At 39.6% G+C, this 20226-nt stretch overlaps 1 protein-coding gene and 1 long non-coding RNA gene across 2 annotated transcripts; one reads left to right on the top strand and one right to left on the bottom strand.

The window, feature by feature from the left end:
• Positions 1-436: 436 nt before the first annotated feature.
• cry2 (cryptochrome circadian regulator 2) lies at positions 437-15334 on the bottom strand. Its single transcript, XM_088297612.1, has 12 exons — positions 15011-15334; positions 14018-14126; positions 11506-11648; positions 7482-7666; positions 7152-7240; positions 6778-6918; positions 6583-6708; positions 4515-4700; positions 4290-4441; positions 3494-3696; positions 3268-3348; positions 437-3147 (listed from the first exon to the last, which is right to left on the bottom strand). Exons 1-12 carry the CDS (start codon positions 15166-15168, stop codon positions 2597-2599), a joined length of 2124 nt encoding a protein of 707 aa, XP_088153738.1. The 5' UTR covers positions 15169-15334; the 3' UTR covers positions 437-2596.
• A 470-nt stretch (positions 15335-15804) lies between these two features.
• LOC148335524 (uncharacterized) lies at positions 15805-16965 on the top strand. Its single transcript, XR_015844004.1, has 5 exons — positions 15805-15926; positions 16005-16046; positions 16133-16188; positions 16272-16799; positions 16876-16965. It is a non-coding gene; the product is annotated as an uncharacterized LOC148335524 (long non-coding RNA).
• Positions 16966-20226: the final 3261 nt, after the last annotated feature.

Raw genomic sequence — 20226 nt, 5'->3', positions numbered from 1 at the left:
CAGTATTTTGAACATATACGCAAGACAAGAAAAGTTAATTGATACACAAGACAATTTTAAAGTTCATGTCCAATACCATTCATGCACAGCATTTGTAGACACTACATCGTAGTAGTATGATGGGAGTAGTAAATGAAAGCAAACAGTTTTTTTGGTGTTTCCCTGATATATAGTGCGTGTGCATTTATTTCTTTAACTCCACATTTAATTAATAAATAAAACATTTAATTCATTAAATAAGGACAGTTTTAATTAAACATTTCATGGTGTATTTATTTAATTCTGACACTAAGTCCTCCATAGCGTTCACTTGCTTACCTGAATACAGTTGCTCATTGAATATTTTAATTATGTAGTCTGTAGGGAAAAAAAGTACTTATATTATTGTAGGTGTGACCCTTTGTATAATTAAGACAATGTTAGTAAAAGACAGTGAGAGGGTTTAACTATTTAATGTACAAACTGATAAATACAATATATGGAGAACACCACAGGCTTTTCTCTACATTCATTAAATACAAGCAGCATTATCAATTGCCAGAAGTATGGAAAATATTCAAACTCAACTGCACTTCATTATTCTGTGACTTCAAAATTCCAGGTCTGGTGTCACTTAAGATACTACAAATACGAACTACACGTTTCCACCTTTTAAAAAAAGAACCCTGGACTCGAATAGACTTTCTCGATTCTTCCGAGACTGTTAGAAAAATATTTCTTTGCACTGTCTGTATTCTGTTGTAGCATCATATGAACTCTGCTTTGCTCCAACTGAAGTCACCTTGCCCCGGTCTCATTCCGCTCTTCTCTGATATCTTAGTATTACAAAACATTTATCAATATCGATATCCAGTGACGGCAGTGTGCGTCACAGGGGAAAGATAACTGTCTATTCATGTTTGGATATACTTTACACGTACATTAATTAGGCAGGCACTTCTTTCCTGCCGCCAGTATGGTTTTGATCCAACGGTCTCCTCACATGCACATTTTTCTCATTTCTCTCAAAGCACTTGTCCTATCACTTGTATATTAAAGGTACACATTTTTCCCATTACAGCATCCATCTGCCGCTCCGTCGTCGGGGGCCAGGTTGGGTGAGTAGGGAAGTTGCACCAGCACAGCAATGGTCTTCTAGACTAGGAACTGTCAGATGCTCAGGGCATTTTGAGTAGGTACACAGCCAAGGTGAAGCAGTCACAAGTTGTCCAGCCACAATCCTCTCTTCTTGTGCAGTGAACAAAACAAACCAAAAAAAATAAAAATACGCAGGATGTCTTTGCAGATGTGGTTGGTTTGTAATCTGTCTCATATTAAAGGGGGAAACTCATAGTCTGGAATTGATTTTTTTTTCTGACACCTTGTATACTGTATATTTATACATTATATACATGTGTGCCACCAAACATTGCAAAATGAATGTAATGTGAACTTCAATACAGTTAATTTGGGGTCTGCCTTCTGCCTGCCTCAAGTTTTAGTTTTCACCAAGTTGCAATGCAGACAAGAAAACATAAATCCTAAACCCTGGGAGCTATTCAGTATAAAATAGCTCTAGAGAGATAGTCAAAACACATTATCATCACTCTGGGCTGAATTGCAGAGACATTTCAGGTGATCTTGTAGTATCTAGTTTCAATGGAGATGTTCATAGAAGCAGGAGAAAAGCAGGCAAGATTGCATTGTTAAATGTGGCTACTGGATGCCACCAGTAGCAATCCAATATGGAGCTCCATGTTTGTTGAGTCCATCTCTTAATATCCCATTTAGACAATTTACAATCACACAAATGTGTTTTTTATATATGAAATGACAATTGATCACTTATTTTCAAGCAACTCTTGCATAGGCGTATGTCTCTGCAGTGTCCCATTATTTTAGGCCAAAATATTGCAGTAAAATGCCATTGAACTGCTTTGACTTCAACATACTGTATATATGCACTCAGCAGACTAAATTAGGCACATCTGCATGATCTAATCAGAACTAATACGGGAAGTGTTTCAGTAAAGATGTCTTAACAAAGATGATGCTCGGTATATTATCAAGGATTATGTTAATAAAGTTTGGAGAGGTGTAGAATTGCATCATATTGAGAGGAGCATGGATATGATTTTGGTTACCTTGCTTATCGATGAAGTTGTGAAGTTCTACATAAGTGTGAAATACAAGCACCATCAATGCATTAAGTTAAATACTACGTAAGTGTCAATCAAAACTGACATTTTAGAGTAAATAATTTTGGGTATAATTATTCCATTGGATCTAATAAGACTTTGCATTTGTACCTCTAATGTTCTAACTGGTGAGTATATTTTCTGCTTAACCACCCCAAAAAATCTATTTGTCCAGTTTAACGGAATAGATGTTAGGTGCTATTTCTCCTGAAAGATACAAAACAGAAGAAAGAAAATGCAATTTAGATTTTTGGGACCATCTGCCACTGAGATGTTGGCGAAGTGTTGATTTCAAGCGACAACACAAAAATACAGCGACGTTAGTAATTAGAGCTCTGTATCCAAAATGCAATAATGCGTTGAATCACTCTGTTGTGAACATGTTTGGAAAAGCAATGAAGGTTTTACTGTACTGTGTATTACTGTGGTTGTCCTGCGTACGTTTCCTCCTCCATTCTCTCTTCTTCCATCTCTACACTTTCTTCCATCTTTTCATTCCCTTCGCCTGCCTCCATCCCTTCCTCCTCACCTCTTCTCTCTCCCTCTCTAGCTACTGCGGCATGGCTGCTGTGTCGCCCTCGTTGCCTCTGTCCGCGGCGTACCTTACGGGTAAAGCTTTTTCTTCTTGGTCCTAAAGAAGATGTCTGGGTTTGGGCTGTGGCTGGACTAAGAGACTGGGGCAATGTGGAGCACAACGAGGAAGGCGTGCATGTCTTGGACATTGACAAGGGGCTCTGGGCTGGTGTGGAGACGAGTGATGAGGGAGAGTCTACAGCTGCACATGTTGACGTTATGGACGCACAAGGGGGCATTTGTGAATCTGAAGAGTTGGCAGATGTGTGGGATAAGCATCTCATTGGGTCGCTCTCCAGTTTTGGGTGTAATACAGTATTGGAAGATGCACAGACGGAGGATGAATTAGGAGCTGCAACGTGGCCAGCTCCTTCATTGTCAACTCTGGAGGGAGAGTCTAGGGATGGGGAAAAAAAACACAACAGACGGACTTGCTGTATTTATTGATGTATTTATAATGTGATGTAATTGTTCACAATCTGGGTAAGACTAAGAAATGTGTTGTACGCCCTCTTACCGGGGCCACTGCTGGTCTGGGACTCGTCTGTCATCAGTGGCTCTGCCTCCTCCTGGATTGTTGGTACTGATGCAAGCAGGCCTGAAACACAAACAATGATGAAATATGATATTCTAACACATACAGCATGTTCGAAAATAAACCCATCAATTTACTTTTGAAGACAGAAAATTACTTCTGCGAATGACACAAAATATCTACAGGATAACAAAAAGACAAGACTTACTGAGTCCTCTGTAATGTGAGAGTTGCTGGTAAACTTGTTTCATCCTCTCAATGTTGAGTCTGCTGCTCTCAGCGTGGTTGATCATTGGTTTGGGATAGTCCACTCCCACGACACAGTTGGCTGCCTTCTGGACTGACTCTGGTGCGTTCCAGGGCTCATAGATGTAGCGATTTGGGTAGTCCTTTAAGATGGGGATGTAGCGCCTGCAGGAGAGTTCAATAATTGACCTCAAATGTATCTTTTACAAGATTGTGCCTGATTATGGAGACATTCAAGAGCTTATATATATTCCATATGGAAAAAAAAATACATAGTCTAATCAATAACAGAGTTGACACAATGCCAACCTTTTGAATTTGATACTATACTTGCATAGAAGCAGTTTGATGTACTATACTCATTGCACTTCTGCAGACTCTTATATGTATAGTACCCATATTTGACTTGTTGATGGTTGTTCATCTGATTGTTTTTTTTTTCATATTTTATTGTATTTTTATTACTCAATACTTACTGTTATTTTTTTTAAATAAATCATGCACACAAGAAATAACCCCAATTAAAAGTAGAAGAAAATAAAAAATCTAACTAAAATGAATGAACTCTAAACTAAACCAAAAAAAAGTGAGAAAAACCAACAACAAACCAACTGAATGTGACAAACTAGAGTCAACGTGAAATAAAGACTTGTTATAATGAACAAGTGTGAAACTATTATAACTCTGGCTTGAGCACAAAAATAGCAAATAGAGTTGTGCTTATGTGAATATGAGGGGTTTAACTACTCATTGCCTACCTGATGTAGTCTCCAGTAGGGTTAGTTCTTCTTCCGAAACCAACAGGACAGTAGCAGTGGAAAAACTGTTGAAAGAAGGCACTACAAGACAGCCACATCCAGCTGCCAGCATTAACACTCCAGTCCGCATCCAGCAGCAGCTCCTCAAACACCTGCAAGAACACAAGATCACTCAATTCCAGGAGCTGCCCCATATACAACATGTGTACTAGCTTTGTCTCCTACTTTCATGCCGCTCTCCCAGCTGATCCACAGGTCACCCCTGGTGAGGAAACAAGCCACAGCGTGCCGAGCCAAATGGTGGATCCAGCCCTCCTCTTTGAGTTGGGTCATAATGGCGTCAATCCAAGGGTAACCAGTCCGGCCCTCAGCCCATTTGGCTAATGCTTCTGGATTTTGATCCCATGGAATCTGGAGACAAATTTCTTAGCATATTTTACCCTTGCAACCACCATAATACTTCTTTCTTCTACTGAAGGTAAAAAAAATTACACACGCAAATTTATGGTTTGTCAGTTATAAAGGCCCTCTGAGTGAAAGCATACGGTAATTACAACATACAGTTGCGGCCAAAATGATTAGCGCACCCCTTATGAAATTAGACATAACTCTTGATTTCTCCATGGAAATTTCCAAAAACAAAATGTGTTTGTTATATGAGAAATGAATACACAACTAAAAAGTATGAATACTGTACTGAAATAATGATCCTTTTCAACTCTCAATTAAGTCACAAATGTATTTAGTAAATCTGATCTTCTTTAGTGTACACATTGGTGATATATTTGCAGGGTAAAGAAGATGCAGAGAACAACATCTCATTTTACTCTGCCACTACAGACAGTACAGAATGAGATTTGTTGCAACCAATTTTTTTAACAGAGACTGAGTCATTTCTATTTATTTTTTTATCGAAGATATTTCATTGTTCAATCTATTTCATGTTAACTCGATTTTTATAATCCAAATGTTTTGGAACATTTACAGTTTAACTCGAGTAATGCATGTTTTTTTCCCCATGCATTGGATGCAGGAGGACCTCATGCAATTCCCCACCAAGTATCAAGCCTGAAAAGGATTGTAATGAGGTGCAATTGCCAGTAGACGTCAACAGTTCCTTTGGTCACATCATAGACAGAGAAGTTTGTAGGGTCAAATAAACCCACAGAGATGGAAATAATGTGGCTTAGCTAAGGGGTAGTGAAGAGGAAGTATGAAGAGTAATAAAAAATAAATAAATAAAAAAAATACAGTCAGCTGACAATCGCACGCACTCTCTTCAGGGATAAAAGCTACAAAGAGAGCTGTCCTCAGTTGAGGAATACAACAATGCTCAGAACATGCGTGGCCCTCACGATACTCTTCAGAGACTCCCTTGTCATCAGATGACGGGGCGAGAGGTGAGGGGAGCCAATAGGCAAGCGTCCGACTACCTCACCCAAGGCCACATCAGATATAGACTAGATTGTTTTTGTTGACGCTGATCCTGACTCGAGTGTGGAATATTTGTCATCAGGGTTCGCGTCATGCGGGGAGCAGACATCTGGATGATGCTGGCTGGCGTCATGTTGACTGGGACAATCCCCCATCTCAGTGAATGAACTCCAAACATTATTAGAAGGGACTTGTTTCACTGTGTTTGTACAACAAACAACTGTCACCATGTAATGGGGTGTGGAACAATATGGTGTGCCATTGAACAAACGAGATCGCTTTTATCCTACCACACACACACACACAAAAAAAAATGCTTCTAGGGGTGGAATTGAATGCCTACGCATGCCCTCGCCAGCACGTAGCACAATGTTCATACATTTTTGGCAAAGGTAAAAATTGTACATGCATATTTGAAAAGACTGTCTTTTCGCCATCAAAATCACTTTTTCATATATATTTTTGAATATATAGGTGTCAAAGTTGAAGTTTTACTTGAAATACATCTTTTTACAAAACCCTCGATTTCAGCCACCCCACCAAAACAGGATTTTCAGTTAAATTGTTCAAAAGGAAATTACTAAAGAATGACACTTGGTAAAAATCAATAAATTCTGATGAAAAAAGACAGTAAAATCTTTCTTTTGGTAGGTCCCATGTTTCTTTTGCCACAGAACACAATATTTTGTGGGCCATGAATTATTTTGGCTCCAACATCATCATGATATCAGTGGCATTAAATCATATAAATCAGTCCAAAAAAATCCTTTATCGTGATAGTTTGTGGGAAAATATATTGTTTGGAAATATTTGTTATGGTGACATCGAATGCCTGATGATGAGTTTGATCTCTGCCCACCTGAACACAAATGGGGTTTCCATCCATACGATCAAAGTTTGGATTGTTGGTCGCAGCAGTGTAGAAGAATTCCCTCCATAACAGCTGACTAAAAAGGGACAACGGAGGACTGCAACGCTTCCGGAGCTAATTGCAAACAAAGACGGTTCAGTGGTTAAAAATCAGAAACAACTAGCATGATGTTATATGAGGTACCTTCATGTAGAGCTCTCTGAGGTTGTAGTAGAGGACCCGACAGGACAGGCAACCAAAACGCAAATAAGGACTCAGTCCGGTCGGACTGGCATTCAGAGAGCACATGTTCCCCCGAGGGTGCTCCAGGTTAGCCACCCACACCTACGCACAAAGAGACTCATTTACACAACTCAACATGCATTTTTGTACTTTGTTCCAAGACACAGGAGGCACTCGATTTCCGAGAAGAAACTACAGAAGGCAACAACAAATCATCAGGGTTCCACGAGTACATACTAATTGAGTGTTGAAATGTAGATGCTTGTGTGAAGTTGATTTTTGATATTCTATTAAAAATATGAACTAGTATTTGCGAAAACTGATGTGCGGCTGACCTTTTTGTCCAGATGTTTGTTGAGTCTGTCCAATGCTTCGGACTCTCCACCACGCCACACTGCTGGAGGCAAACCTTTCGTCCTGAAGCCTGCAGATATTCATGACACAATTAGTGGTGACAAATAGCAAAGAGCGCCCCGTCACCATTCGACAAAGCCTGACTTCCTTTCAGCAATTCCAAGATCTCGGGTACTGTCGGTGCTGATAGTCGATGCTTTGGTGTAGAAATAATAAACGCTGTTTCAATATCGACTTGACTATTAATGCGTAATGTCATCTCTAGACAAGAGAAGATCAAGTTTGAGGACAAACATAAGACACCTCTTTACCTAATTCTTCCAGTGAAGGTATACTGTAAAGCTGGTCATGGTTGTCTGTAATTTTTGTGTGACATTTGTCCATCTGCTTTTGGTTGATGGGAGGCAGTGGTCTCCTGGGCAACTCCAGCCTGCTCACAATGGTCTGAAAGCGTTTAAAGGTCAGTGGAGGACTGTTGTTGTTCATCTCTATTATCCTGCAGAGAATGGGGAAAGGAAGACATATGAGCGGTCTTATCCACATGTAAACTAGTTCAAAATCTTCTTGCGTGAAAGAAATGTTTGCAAACATCTTTTACTTTGGGAAAAAAAAAGGATCAACAGTTTTGCTTATTGTCAGACATGTTACGGACCAAACCAGTAACTGAATCGTAATCAATTTGAGGAAAAAGTCTGATTAATTTATTAAGAAAGTGAGCGTTATCAAAAGCCGCTGAATGAATAACTGACATGTAGTTGGACCTGAAGTAGCTTCACAAACATCCATCGAACTTGCAGCCCTTTGCATTAATCGGAACCCCAGAAGTAACTAAAGCCTAAACTGAAATACCAAATGAACAATAGTGTGTTCAAAAACAGTAAAAGGAAAATAAAAAAATGCAATAAGCATCGATACAAATTAAACTGTATAAGGAATAATCTATCCTAAAAATATTCAATAGTGACAATCCCACTGGTTAGTTACTATAAGACACAAAAACAATTCATACAATGTTGTATGTTTCCACAACTTCATGTCTTATTTCAGTCTTGCCACTGGTGCTGATGACCAAGCTGTTTATTTTTACTTTCCATCTTATACAACCTGTGTATATCTGCCAGTACGGGAGCCCGGGTTGCTGGATTTGCAGCAGACATGGCTTCCTATTGGTCACTTCATTGTGACCGCTCTGAATAAGCACAGTAAGCACATATCCTCAAGCACTCAAGCAAACACCCCTCCAGCCCCCTCCTAACCAACTCGGCGCGCACGCACAAACATTAAGATGACTTCAGTCGCATCCACGTGTTTGGTTAATTTCAAATTATGGTCGTAACAAATTATTTTGATGATCACTTAAACTGTCCTTCATTTAGTCGATTAATCAGAATTTTCTTTCAATTTATATTCCGAGATTAAAAAACAAATTACTTAATATTCTGTTACTTTTTAGGTCCGTAACGTGGTAGAAAATAGGCAAGAGGTTTTCAATATCATGTGTTCATTCAACACACAGTTAATGACACTGCTTTCATGTAGGACCACAGAAACGTGAATATATTTACAATAAGAGGTCAACTTTCCAAGGAGTGCACAACTCCAAATGAAACAGTATCTCTAAATGATTAATTAGCTAAAATAATTGGTGATTAATGTGATAATTGTTTAGTTGTCGAGTCATCGTCACACCTCCAATCCAAATCACTCCGTAATAACGATCTGATCTGAGCACTCTCCTTGTAGCACACCAAGCATGAGGAAAGAAGGTGCCCAAGGGCCATTTTGTCACCCTAGATACGGTCTCATCATCTGCTCTCAATATTTAGAGAGCAGGGTGACCTAACATGCGCATGTGATTGCATTTCTTACAAGTACTCTGTATGGGTGCCAATCTACACACAAAAACAGAGCTAGTGGAATTATACCCCGTATGATTGTTGGAACACCAGCAACACTGACTATGTTTATATGCCATCAAAATTCAGGTTAAGGTCAAAATTCTGGTTTCTGAAAATTCCGTAAAAAGACGTTTACACGCGTGAGCAGTCAAGAGTCACCGTACTCCTGTAGACATGATAATTGCGATTGATTGGAATATCCACATCTAAACTGCGACACACCTACACCAAGACAAATTGACATAATTTTCTGGTTCTAACTCGCTGCCATCAATAACAGATCTTATATTCATTCATTTGAAAGGGTTACTGACTGCATGTAAACAGTCAATGTTTGTGTTTTGTGACTGGGATTGTACTGGCACTGTTCGCTCTTTAGTGCACGCCGTAAATAGCTGATCCACACACCTCTTTCACCAGCACAAACTATTCAACCACTTTTCTACATGCACACTCCGCAATATTTGGCAGCAAAGAAGAATTATTTTATTAATTGATTATTCTGTGAATTATTTTGCCAAAAACATGTTTTAATCTCTATTCCTTCATTCAAAAACAGGATGTTTTAACAGAGCAGAAATTTCATAAACATATACTCCTTATGATTGAGTTCTTCATTTGGTCTGTAACATGTCAGAAAATTGGCAAAAATGTTGACCAGTGTGTTCCAAAGCACAAGCACTTTTTTTTCCCATTTTGATTCAAGACAAGGCAAGGAACAAGTCTGCTTTTGTGGAGGGCTACAGAAATCTGAGGATATTTACTGTTGAGAAGCTGTAATTCTGAGCAGTTTAATTTAAAAAAAGTAAATAATCGCTGATTAAAAATTATTGATTTATTTGCTCATTGATTAATCATTCCATTGTCTATTTTTACCCTTTTTCAAAATTGATTACACGTCACAAAACAGTATCTTGTGTGGCAGCACAGTAACCAACTGGATAGCACATCTGCCTCACAGTAGAGAGGGACAGATTTTCAATCTTGGCATGGTTTGCGTGTGCTTGCTGTGGTTGTATGGATTTTCTCTCAGGCCTTAAGGTCATCCCATGTTCCCGAAAAACATGTCAGATCAGCTGAGAAGGTCATTTTTGTCATGCCGCAGCTATGGTTTCCATCAGAGGTCCATTATGAATGAGAATACAAACATATGATCACCTCATATCTCATTAACAAATCTTTACTACTTTTGAACTCAGAACACCCCCCCTCCCCCTAAAAAAGGCAACTATTTTCCAGTTATTTTGACAGGATAATTAGTAACAAATGATTGCAACACCTTGACGTTATGTAAAGAATTTTGCAATTTTGGTATTTTATGAAGAAACATTAAGGTGACGCACAGCATTTGCCTTTACGGGCCACATATAATGATGTGGCAGGCCAAATAGCCAAAAGTGGCACCCGGGCCTTGGGTTGGACACCAGAGGCCATAGCTGTAAATGCAAATATGACTGCTTGTTTTTCTATACATTATGTGCCCTGCGATTGACTGGCAACCTGCCTCAGGAGTGCATGCAAAATTTTGCCAGTCCGTCCGTCATCGTCAGTCTGTCATTATTTCAAGCCGACCAAACGTGTCATCAGTCCAGCATCAATATCTCAACCACGCTGGTGTTTATTGCTGAATTACAGTAGTTGTTTCTTTTTCTTTTAATGCTGTATTCAACTAATCATCACAGTTTGTCACCACTATGTTAGTACCATCAGTTCTTCTTCGGCAGTGGCGACAGCCAATCAACGTTGAAAATGTAATTACGTCACACATGCACAGCACAAGCGCGCGCGCACACACACACTCGCAGCGTGGTGAAGTAAAAAATGCGGGACAATGGGGTCTGTGGACCTGAAGGTATATCACACAGCCAGCTTCCTTCACCGGCCAGGACTGAGACAATAAAAAAAAAGAGCAGGCTTGGATAATAGGGAACAAAAAAGTTCAGTTGTATCTGATGAGTAGCAACCAACACAGCCCCAGTGACCAGATTGAATAGCGCTGTTTTTTTTCTGTTAGCAGAGATCCTCTTCTCCGCTCAAAACATATATGCGGCCACCTCCGTGCTCAAACACGTGAGACATTGAGCGTCAGAGTTTCAGTCAGTCATCAGCGAAACGGGCGACTGTTAAGCTCTTGACCCGGTTAGTGACAATTATTAGGTGATCTGTCTCAACACATGTCGGATACAATTCACATAGCATCGAACAACTAGCGTCATACAGCCCCACTTATGCTCTAGATTATGCAAAATGTTAACGGCATTCTTTAGAATATCACACAAGACGCATGAAAGACTACAAATTAAGTTTTCCCGGTTTCTTGTGTAATTTCTAACCAGAAGATACCCATTGAACAAGTGGAAATTTGTTTCAACACAAATTTGGCCTTGATATGAGTGATGTTGGTCTTAACTTTATACTGAATTTTCACATCACAAACCTGTCCAAGTTGTAGAGTGTATGAGAGTTTCTGATGATAGTCTCTACTCCAAACTCTTGGGCCATCTTGATAATAGCGCTGTCCCTCTCCTTCCCATACGGCTCAGGGTCATACTCAAAGGTTAACCTTGTCATTTTCCATTCCTGCAGAGAGACAAGGATTTGTTTGTTTTGGCTTTTTATCATCAATGTTATTCACAATATATAAAATCTGAATATGAAAAAAAGATGTGAAAAATGGACAGTAGATACAGCTGTTGACAGATAAAAACTAAATGTATAATATTGATATGAAAGCCTTCATTCTAACCATGAAGATTGGACAAATGGGATGTAGTGCTCACAGCGTAGAGAGGACAATGACTCTTAATGTTTGTAATATGTTGGTTTCTATCAAAAATGTATATGAGCAACTATTTTCTGTGATCCCACCATGTGAAAATATCATATTAATATATGACAAAGGAACATTTATTTGGCCCCACCACATTTTTTTAAATGGATCAGTTATCGGACATTAAAAAAAATATGACATGACCTTGTGCGACATGCAGGAACAGGGTAAAAGTAATAACCTTGTGCCTGCAGCAATCAAAAGAAAATTCTTGACCATATCTGCTTTACACGCAACTCGTGCTAAACATGTGATTAAAAAAAAAGATTATATCTCTATGCATTCACCTTTTGACATGTTCTGCAGATTAATGTATTTATTTGTTTTACTGTTAAATCTCATCACTCATATTACTGTGAAAGGGTACGAACAAAAAAAATAAAGGAAACAATAATATGATACAGACTTCCGGTGGAGACGGAAGAAAAAATAATTTGAGTGAAGAGAAAGCTCAACATTTTAGATGTCTGTCTTGATAAGCACACCCCCATTCAACCAATTGTTGGAAAAGGAATGCCAAAATCAGACTGAGTGGTGTTTCAATTTCAGAACACAGCAATTCAACTTGAGACCCTGTTGAAAATGTATCCTATTATGAATGTCCTTGACTCATAATAATTCAATTGCTTGAAGAACACTCAGAGGACAGAGATTACAACATCAAAAATTTAAAAAGTGAAAATTCCAACAATGCTGTGTAACGATATATTTTTATTGGGCCGCATGATGGCAAGATAATGTGTGGCTTATTGTGAGCGACAAATATGTTTGGACTCTACCATCTAGAAAAAGGAATACAATCCTAAAAAATATACTTTAATTAGTTTGTTGCTGTTTGTTTAATCCTACTTGCAAACAAAAATAACCTAATAATCTAATTGAATGCATCATTTTTTAACTGACTTGAAATATCGAGATATTGGATAAAAAAAATGCCTCTATGCCATAAATCTGCAACATTCTAATGAAATCAGTAACTGAGGATAGCTTTTTGTGCTGCATAATGAGGTTTCTTGCACCACTGTTGAAACTAGTGAATTTCACGCCATATTATATTAGGGCTGGGCGATAAACCGAAAATGTACCTTTACCGAAATTTATTAAAATAACCAACGTCATTCTGCCCATGTCGGTAAATTCGGTGTTTAAAAAAAAAAAGAAAGAAAGTCTTTTCTGTCTGCGGCTATGTTCATGCCCCTTTAAGACGGCTACAGCGCGTGTAGTCACGTGACTCCACACATCCGCACAAGAAAGAAAACTGATTAAGCGGTCGTAGCTGGCAATTCAAATCAAGAAGCGGCTGACACAGCTGAAGACGAAGTAACGTTAGTTGAAGTTGTTCCTGTTGCGCTTGTCTCGAAAAGAAATTCGACATCTGTCTTTTGGAAATGTTTTGGGTTCCATAAAGACGATGTTTGAGCAAAAGAACACAAACTATAAAGTGCGTCATAAGCACCCAAAACAGCGCGTCCAATCTTTTATTTTTCACCACCTACAACACAACCATGCTGTTGACTTGGAACTTGAGCTAAACGCTCAACGTGAGAAGCAAGGTTCGACAAGTGACAGCCCATAGCGAAGGCGACACCATACGAGAGAACGTCTAAGAGGTGGACGCGATAGCATAGCACATAGCTAAAGTTATAGCTCCTTTAGCTACAGTGAAGCGCACGGGATTTAAGCACCTCATGAGAGTAGCCGACAAGAGGTCCAGAAATATTTTTCGCAAACCGTAGATCCCAATATGGACAACATTGGGACGGGAGCTTAGACATGTCAAGCATTTTCCATCCACATCCGACGTGTGATCCAGTCGCAACATCCCTGTTTGAGTCTGACTGTGCATTACATAGGCGACGAGTGGCGACTACGCACCAGAGTACTCAAGACGGCACATTTTCCCAATGATGCAAACTTGTTTGCTTGTTTTTTTTTTTTACATTTTATTTAGCATTTTGTTTACAGACCACACTAGGACAGGATTGTTGTCATTTATCGTTCATTTATCGTTATCGAGGTAAAATTGCTCAATTTATCGTGATATTGATTTGAGGTCATATTGCCCGGCCCTATTTTAAATTATGATCAGCAAAAACAAGGACATAAGCACAGATCAGACCTTAAAAAGTCTTGGGAAAACCTCCGCAGGCTGTCCTCTGACAACAAACAATCTGGAGTTGAGCTTCTTCAGGCTGCAGTCCAAGTCCTCCAGTGACTCCAGCAAAAACCTTCGGGCAAAAAAGTGAACCATTGGACAAGAGTTGAGTTACATCGGAGACAAATGCCCTCAGTCTCCTAAAGTGAAGGAAGGTCTTACGTACGGCAAGGTAATACGGCATAATACGCTCTACTTTCAAAAAAGTATAGTTGCTTCATTTCTGCCACCTAAATTAATTTAATTGTGAATGACACCAGTAAAGGAGTGAAATGGAGATTTTAGAACACGCACATTTTTGAATGAAGGACTTTCTAACACAGATCTACTGCTGTCCTTAATCGATGGAAGTCAAATTAATATAATGTTTTTTGCTAAGTTATATTTTTCATCGACGTCTATGCCACAAACATTGTATTTTAATGTAAAACATTGTTACCGTTTGATGAGGCAAGCAATAAATGGTAACTGAATTCGTTACAGGGAATCCGTTATATAAATCCAATGCATTAATATTACACGATTGTTGTATAACGCGCCGACCGAAAATCTCTCACGTAAAATACGTGCTTGAAGAAAATACCAACTCCAAGTGCATCTAAACAATTCGAGTGTCAGTGAGACCTGACCTGTCTGTAACTTAAAACAGAGGTGGCACAATTAAATGATCCCAGGATCTTATTATTTCAATCGCGTGAGGGGGGGGCTTAGATCTTAATAGAAATCAAATCAACATGAGGTTCTCTTCGACGTACTGATAAAACATCGATGAACATAACACCAAATTACCTTCCATTAGCACCCTCTCCATTCGAAATTAGCATTAGCCACCTGACGTAAGGAGGAGGCCCGAGCCTCAACTCCAGATTTGAACGCAGTCATAAAATTGCCAGTTTAAACTACCTATTTACATATACGTTGTAATCAGGGATTATGTTAAATTTGAAAGTAGCAAACCTCCATCGGTTGATGCCCACGTTGGCGGCGCCAGCAAACCACGGGTCCAAAATATAAACACAACGCACTGTGTTAGCTCCATTCAGGGCCTCTTGCAACGCCAGATTATCGTGTAAACGAAGACATTTGCGAAACCAGTGCACTGAATTCACCACCATGATTCCTTCTCATTCTATCAAAAGACCAAAAATAAAGATGGTTCAGTCAGGAATTTACCAAGAAAAAAACCGGGATTATTAGGATAAACCGCCCCCGAAGGAGCAGACGGCTTCAAAGTTTACTATCTGTCAAACTGGACTCTGAGGCGACTGTGTGGCGAGGACAGCGCAACGTAGGCGTGACCAGATTGCTCTTGGATCGCTGGTTGGCTGGCCACATCATCAACAAATATGGCAACATTTGATTGGTTTGATGGAGATACATTGGCCGACTGTTGGGAAAAACAGTGTCATGCTGTATTTTAAAACGTGTAGACATTTCCACCAATTACGTGCACACTTTAAAATGCCCTTAAAGTATAAGCATCATACATGCATACATGTAGAGGTGTATTTATTTTTTATTTATGTATTTATAATAGAATACAACTATTTATATAGTTATATCGTGCATTTCACAAGAAAATCATACTTAAATTCGTCGTACAATTATGATAGTAGGTTAAGATGACATAATATCATTATGAAGTAGCTTTGAACCTGTTAAAAAAATAATAAATTCATTTAAAAAAGTTTAACTTTATTTTTATTATTATTTTTTTTTTAGGGAGGGGGGGGTCCTAGGATCCGTTTGATTCCCACCAGCTGCCTGTAGTTAGGTGTTAATTGGTGTGAGGACGTCTTAAAAGAGGCTCTGTAAGGTAGCTATTGAGTTGCAGACAGGCACCTGTGCAAGTCACTTGCTGGGCTCCTAGCAGGTAAGGAATGGCTTTGTTGAGTTTTTAAGTGCATGTGGTACAGTGTGTTGTAGTGTTTTTAATCTGATACTTTTGCAGGCATATCCTGACAACATTCTCTGTCTCCTCCACCAGTGTTATGTAAGTGACTTTGCTGTGAATTTGATGAACCTTTTGGTAAGAGTAGTGCTGTTGGCATGGTGGTGAATTATTTTTCGACTTATCAGCAGGATGTGGATTTCGTGTCTGTTGATTGGATGCGTAATTAACCTTTTACAAACTCGTAAGTTTTTATGACACATTAGGGCAATGATTGGCTTCTGTTCCCAATGTTGGTGCTTAATTTTTGTTTATTTTATTTTTTAGATTATGGCTCTTGTGGCGCTGTACCTGTAGCTGACTCGCTTTATTGGAGAAAGGTCTACCCTGATTCATTTCCGTTTCATCTTCCAAGTGCCAGTTCCAATGCTGAGCCTGCCAGTGATGAAGGCCGAAATGATCTTGAGGGTGGCAGTTTAGGCGAGGTTCCTTATTGGGGCCCTGGTGTCCCTGTCTTTGAATCTAGTCCTCCAGTTTATGTTGATGGGTACCCTCATCCTGACCCGAATGAGTTTGTTCCACCTCATCCAGATGAACATTGGCAAGTTGATCCCAGTTATGAGTCCCAAAATGAACGCTACAGGCCCGTCTTCAGTCATGTGTCTCATCTGGAGCCAGTCTACTCCTTTGACTCGGGCTCAAGATTCAAACGAGGAAGAGTTGTGTTTGCTCAAACTCGTTATATTCCTGGTGAGCCCCGTTACCCCTTTTGGCCGGTCTACTGGCGTTTTGCCCAAAACTGGAGGAGACCTGCGAAAATGGCAAACTCTGGTACCGTTTGAAAAGCCCCTGCTGGTAAGACTTAAACTGCCTGCACAATGCATTGTCAGTCGGAGAATTCATTTATTTTTATTTTTTACTCCACTTCCAGGTCTGGCGTTAAAAGGACTGACTGCAGTTTCTGTCTCTCGGGAGAAGTTTTTGGAATTTCAATCCAGTTGAAATAAAACTTATAAAAGTGCTTGTCATATTTATTTTTCTTTCTCTGGCAACATAAAAAAAACTATCGATTTGGTTTGGTCAAAATAACAGACTTGGATGTAGTGATGGGAAGATGAGGCATCCTGTATCGTTTCGACACAGTGACACAATGTGTTGACACTGTGTTGCTGACTACTGACACCTGGTGGACTTGCAGGAAACATTTGACAGGGTCATCTGACACTGATCTGTCAAACTAATTGTATCCAATTCCATTGATCAGCGACGTGATGTGTTTTTATATATCCTATTTCGTATTACTTTCCATCGCACTAATTATTCTCTTATCTAATTTATATATTTAACTGAATTATTGTATTGCACTGGAGAGGGGAGCTCTCTAATCGCATTGCACACTTGAGTACAATGACAAAGGGATTTCTGATTAGGCATTTGCTTTCACATTTTTACATGCACGCAATTTCATAAAAAAAAATCTTTGATGTTCGAGATGCAGTTGATAAGTTAAGAGAACATCTGTCTGAATGCCCAAGTAAAAGTGTTATGAATGACAATGGACTCATTGTAATTAAAGATTTTTATTCCAAAAAATTAGTTTCTCCAGCGTTTTGTTATTCAGTCTATTTTTTTTAGGCAATTTCCCCCGCCTTTGAGAAGATCCTCTCACAAGGCACTGAAGAGGCCGGTGTGCACAACGCCTGTGTGGCTGATATAAATAGGTGAGGGAACGTTGCCTCCATGGACTTCCAGTATAAGAGCGAGTCTTCCGTACGTGCAACGTGTCCTGCTGACATATATAGCGCTGCACCTCTGAGTGCGCATCAACAGTGACGTCTTCCATCTTGCGGATATTTAATGCAAAGTAACGCGCCAATAACTCGATGCTTGTTTTGAGCGTCCATCCTGTTGACAGATGCGCTTCCTTATGAACACAGTTTGGCGCGCGACATCTGTGTTGACACGATTCTGGTAGTGGTCACGTGACTTTCTCAAAGCGGTACGCGCACCGACACGGGGTTTGCCCTGGAAGCTCGGCGCGCGCATCGACGCCTCAGTGTCGCTGGACCCATCAGTACTTGGATGTTAAAGGTCACAAGAACAGAATGTCAAGCTTTTTTTTTTGGACTGTGTTCGTTCTTGCACTTTAGTGTGTAGTGTACTCTGGCTAGCAAATCCGTTTTGTCTCCACCCTGAATCCGAAGGTCTGTATTAACCATGCTAACCTTTTCCGACGGGCAGTGATGTGCCGTCTAGCATACTGGAAATTGTGACCAAGTGCCACAAACACAATTACTACATCGCTGAACTAGTATTGCGGTTGGATGCCTTGTAACACCCGTGCTTGCATTATAAAACCCCACACTGCTGCTAAGAATGGTGTCGAATGAACTTTCAACTGCCAAACAATGGCATCATGCCAAAGACATCTAGTGTTTGGATTGCAACTACTTGTAGCCAGGGGGTTGGTCTGTTCTGAGTTTGCTCAATATTGCGTGGCTTTTGTCATGTAGACTAAGAGTTAAACGATAGCCTTGCAGCAGTGGTCGCTTTGTGGGTTCTATGCATTTTATCAGATGACAATTGCATGGTTAATATATGATAGCATGCTACTAAAATCTGCACAATTATCCTTTTTTTTTTCCCACTGTACATTATTTCTAAGGGGTCTACATGAATGTACTAAATGTTTGAAATTGTGTTCAGTGCCACCATCCCCGGACAAGAATACATGCAAATGGCCTCGTTTTTCACTAAAACTTTCTCTGGAATGAAAGTTAACAAAGTCAAAGTAAAAAATTTAAAATGTGGCCAAAATACACCCTGATAGGTGTTTCCCCCATAATGATCTCACACACACAGAGCTACCACAGATGCAAAGTGATCACATTTTCCTAATCCTCTGTGTTGTACCTACCCAAAAATCCCAATGAGAATTATTCAGCCCATATGATACCGATGACCCCATATTTGGGCTCCTAGCTCAGTCTATTGGGTTGAGATATGCTGGGGTTGATAAACTTGTGTCGTCTCGAGTCAACCCCTCCAATCTTAGTTTCACGAGTGAAGCCCGAATGCATAAGAAATAGGTGTAGCCATTTTGTTTAATCCCCATTACAAGTTTAATAAAGGGGAAATCAACCAGAAAGAGTCTTTGCTATAAATGTTCTCGGCACCTCCACTAGTGGAAACATAGCGTTCTAATTAATATTGCATTTGTGGAATATGAGTTAAGCAGCAAAAACCACCCGTTTTTAGCCGTATCATGGGGCCGCCTTTTTGTCACTTCTGTCGACTGAGAATGACATCACAGTTGCTCAGGGCTCATGTAACGTCCAATCACGGCTCATCTGTCTTCCGAAGCTGGGTTGACTTCTCTTTGAACTCTTCAATGAGTTTCTCTTGAGTCCTAATTCTTTGAGCAACATTTGTAAGCATTTACAGACCTTTTTTAAAATGACTTTACCAAGTGTCAAAGATATTTTCCCAAAAAAATTTGATTTATTACTAAAACAATAAGAACAGCGTGTTGGAATGCAGAAGACCCTCCTGTAATGATAGCAGTTAGAAAATAGAGACATCAGTTTGCAGCATAACTGTTTCTGCGTGGCTTATTGAATACAATACAATACAATGCAATACAATACAATACGATACAATGCAATTCAATTTTATTTGTATAGCGCATTTCACAACAGATGGAGGTGTAACAAAGCATGAATAACAGAAGTTAGAACATTACACCTCCTATTGACTGTTTGTGTTTGAGGTATTTGACATTATGCTTACGTAATTGTGACAGCAATCTAACGTCATAGGCGACACCGGACGTGGCTCTTGGTGTGAGGGGGTGTCCCCGTTGTCAGAACGGGGCGTTCCTGTTAAAAAAAGGGAACACCCATTTGTGGCTGCAGCTGGACCATATTGAGTCAATCAGGTGTTAGGACATGCCCACCAAACTTTGATGGGCGAGTTTGACAGTTAAAATTATGAAATAATTAATTAAACACACAAATAATTAATTTTGGCACTTTCAGTCCCCCCTATGATGGGAGTGTGAAATTGATTCTCTTCGAGTTACAGCAGTTAGCTTGATAGAAAAATATACCTTCTCTTTGGCTAGCTTCAGTCGATCCGTAAGGGGAAATGTTTATCAAAGCACGATCCAACACTTGAGTCCTTTCGATCGACGTTGCTCTCAGGCTCAGGAAAAAAAAGTGGGTATATGCATGCTCTGGGCGTCATTGTTATTTTGATCAGCTGATGACAACCTGTTTGCCCT

This window comes from Idiotropiscis lumnitzeri, chromosome 6 (genome assembly GCF_059441095.1).
Source record: "Idiotropiscis lumnitzeri isolate Australia: NSW breed Sydney's pygmy pipehorse chromosome 6, RoL_Ilum_1.0, whole genome shotgun sequence".
Taxonomy (NCBI): Eukaryota; Metazoa; Chordata; class Actinopteri; order Syngnathiformes; family Syngnathidae; genus Idiotropiscis; species Idiotropiscis lumnitzeri.
This window is presented reverse-complemented; position numbering and strand designations above follow the sequence as displayed.